Here is a 3,694-nt window from a genome sequence, read left to right as displayed (position 1 = left end):
CCAATGAAATCAATAGTACACCCAAATGTTATTCATTTATTATCGAACGTATCTTTCACTCACATGTTCTTCATATCATTGTCCTATCCATTGCTATTGTTGACCATATAAGACGTAATTTCGACACAGTATTAAAATTATATATTGACACAAATAAATAATATATTCAACATTAAAAATTTATTATTACCACTAATAAATAATATATTCAACATTAATTTTTTTTCCAACATTTACACTATTCAACCAATACAATTAAATGATGTAATTTTTCTTTTAAGAAAATTTCAACATCATTCTTTTCCCACCAATTTTGTTGAACTTTTATGGTTTTCAAATCTGGTAGCTTGTCTATCCCTCGGGGCAATCCCTTCAATGACGGGCAATCTTTTATGGTCAACACTTGAAGTTTAGGCAGACTTTGTTCATTCCACACAACATCTGATGATGAACTTCCCAGACTCTCTAACATAGGTAAATCTTTCAGCGTCAAACTTTCTAACATCGGAAATCCACTCATACTTCCCCATGTCCCGATTCCCAGCTCCTTCAACTTAATGCACCCGTGTAATGACAATACCCTTAAATTTGGCAACCTCTCCAAGGGAGGAAGATCCCTGAGTTGAAAACATCTACACAAATATAACCTCTCCAATTGTGGAAACTCGCAAATACAATTGGGTAGACTTCTGCCATGGTAATTTTGAAGCAAAAATCTCTGCAGCTTCTTCATGCTCTGCATGTCTTGCGGGAGATCCTCCACCACATCATCGTCTTCCACATCGAATACCAATGTCAGGTCCCTCACCTCCGACCAACTGCCCATTGTACCCACTTTAACTCCGGACCGTATTCCATCTGCTCCAATTCCTGCCTTTACATGTACGGCAAGCACCATCAAATTTGGGCAATTTGTGAGATCCCTCAAACTGCAAACACCACTCTTCACTTCCTCCACCTCCATTATACTGTTTTCCGATGTCTCTGATGTCCACAATAATAATCTATTCAACGATGTAAGCTGAGAGATCTCACGGGGAATTCCTGTTAAGCTACAACAACAGTTTAGATCTAAAGTCCTGAGATGTTCAAGCTGTCCGATCGTACAAGACAACGATTCTAGCTGTCTACAGGCATCGAGATGCAAAAACTGAAGCTGAGAAAGGTTGCATACGTCTTCAGGTAAGTCCTTGATTAAGGTCTTCTCCAAACCGAGATACTGGAGCTGTGTAAGATGCCACAGTGACATGGGCAACGATTCTATTTTGGTGCCAGACAGATCCAAAACCCTGAGAGAGGTGAGATTGATCAAAAAGCCATCTGGAACCTCTCTTAAACTTTGATTATAAAACAACATCAAAGTGAGGAGGTCGGGGCATCTGAAATCCGTTGGCAAAACAGAAATATTATTATGCCCAAGTGCTATTCTTTTGCAATTGTTGATCCCTTCTTCAGCGCCCGGAAACTTTTGGAGGTTTTGACGTGTCCTGAACAAACATTGCTCTTCCTTCTCCGCAACATACATTGCCAGGTCATGTACAACATCGTGAACCTGTATGCTCCTATACCCAGAATCATCATAAACACTCTGAAACAAGCAGCGTTCTACTAATAACTCTACATACCTGAGTCCCAAGTCCATTAAATAGCTGGTCTCTCTGCTATTGACCAGTCCCTCCCCTATCCAGATTTCCACGAGTGGATTCACATGAATTTCCCAATCTTCGGGAAAGGTAGCACAATACAAAAAGCAATTCTTCAAGACTGAATCAGACAAACAATCATAACTCCATTTCAGCCGTGAATAGAGACGTTGACCAACACCGCTGTATGTTAGAAAACCGGGATCCATATTTTTCATCTGATGGAGAGCAAGATACCACTCATTTACACTAGTCTTACCTTTCATGGCTGCCGCTACAACATCTATGGCCAATGGCAGACCGTTACACTCTCCCACAATTTGTGTGGCCACATCCTCTATATCTTTTGTCGGAGCACTGCCTGCTTTGAAAGCTCCTCTGCAGAACAATTGCCACCCTTCATCGCTGGATAGCGGTTGCATTTCTATGGAGAAGTCATCTGCCCCCATTCTTCTTATGACATCAAAGCTGCGCGTAGAGATTAGCACTCTGCTACCTCTATCATTATCCAGAGGGATGCCCAATTCCTCGTCCAGTTGAAATTCCCTCCACATGTCATCTAAGACAAGAAGAAATTTCTTTTTCGCTAGAGATGCAGAGAGCTGCATCTTTGCTAACTCAACACTAGAGCTGCTCCCAAGATTTAGATTGATTTGCTTTGCAATATAAGTCTGCAAGGCTGAAATGCTATAATTTTGAGAAACAACTGTCCAAATTACGGCTTCGAACAACTCACCTTTCTTGTAGGCGTTGTAGATGGTTTTGAGCAAAGATGTTTTCCCGATACCGCCCATGCCGTAAACTGCAATTATGCGAAATCGCGGATCTTCGTCGTCAAGCCATGTATGCAGCCGCATCTGGCAGGATTTAATTCCCAATCCCACAAAGCCCGACTGTGGTACTGGCTGAAGCAACGCCTCCGATTGCAGTGGTGTCGCCGATGCAATCCCTTGAGCACTGAGAAATGTTGAAAAATCCCGTTCAAGATCGATAAAGAGTCGATCAAAATTTGCATTCCATACTCTAATTTGCGGGGAGACTCTTGGTCTACAGAGGAAACAATCTACACACCGTTTCTGTATCTGGGCGCGATCCACGACTTGTTTGGCATCGTGAAGAGAATGTTGGAGCCTTTCCACCCAGTCTTTAACGGTGTCTGGTGGACTTCTTCGCTCGCGCTCAAATCGATTGGCAATATCTTGTAAGAGGGCTTTCGTACGACGCAGCTTATCTTGCAGAAGGACACTATTTTGATCCAAATGAATCACATCATCTATGAGTTGGATCAGTGGAGAAATAACAATGCTGCTTATGGCGCTGGACGCTGCTCCAGTCAAAGTGTGCTCCATGGCCTTTGCAACTTCAAACAAAGACACAGCAGAGCAAAGACAGAGACAGAATGAAGATGCAGAGAAACAGTTCTGCAAATTTGTATGCAAGGGGGTTGAGGAAAAGCAAATTAAGCAGAAGAAATTTGCAACTAACTTGTATGTATGCGGTTGAACTGGATGCAGGAACTAAGAGGAAATCGGTGGAATTAATAGGAGAAACTGCGGTTTTTCTTCATGTTGGCATTTTATGCTTTGCGTGTTACTTTTGTCATCGCATCTTTTGGTTGGACTATCGAGGCTGTGTGATGTAGGCAAAAAGATGTCGGAGCAAGAAAAGCATAACGGGATTTAATTTACAATGTAGTGTGTCGAATTTTTTTTATTAATTTATTGAAATTACAAGTTTGATGGGTAATTTTGCAAATAGGAGTTTTTCAGAATTAAAAATTTAATTAAAAAATACAAATCAAAATTCTAATTTAAATTTTTCAACCAAATTTAAATATAATAAAATCACACTAAAAACAAATTCTTAAAAGATAGAAAAAAATGAATTCCAACACCAAAAAATCAACAACTCCAAAAAATTTAGGCAAATAAAAATCAACTGATTTAGAAGTACGAGCTGTGGATTCTTTGACCCGAGTGACGCCTAATGCATTGAAATTCAGTTAGTGTATATTATTATATTTCACTGAAAAAACAATGGAACGATCTTTT

General features: G+C 40.2%; 1 protein-coding gene across 1 annotated transcript; it reads right to left on the bottom strand.

Annotated features, from left to right (window-relative positions):
- Positions 1-238: 238 nt before the first annotated feature.
- LOC149149653 (disease resistance protein RPS2-like) lies at positions 239-3,241 on the bottom strand. The gene has a single exon (XM_089440067.1). It carries the CDS (start codon positions 2,990-2,992, stop codon positions 239-241), a length of 2,754 nt encoding a protein of 917 aa, XP_089296193.1. The 5' UTR covers positions 2,993-3,241.
- Positions 3,242-3,694: the final 453 nt, after the last annotated feature.

The sequence above is a fragment of the Pinus tabuliformis genome, chromosome 9 (assembly GCF_031772625.1).
Source record: "Pinus tabuliformis cultivar Carrire ecotype Pingquan chromosome 9, CPIR1, whole genome shotgun sequence".
NCBI classification, from domain to species: domain Eukaryota; kingdom Viridiplantae; phylum Streptophyta; class Pinopsida; order Pinales; family Pinaceae; genus Pinus; species Pinus tabuliformis.
The sequence above is the reverse complement of the archived record's forward strand: the minus strand, read 5'-3'. Positions and strand labels throughout refer to the sequence as shown.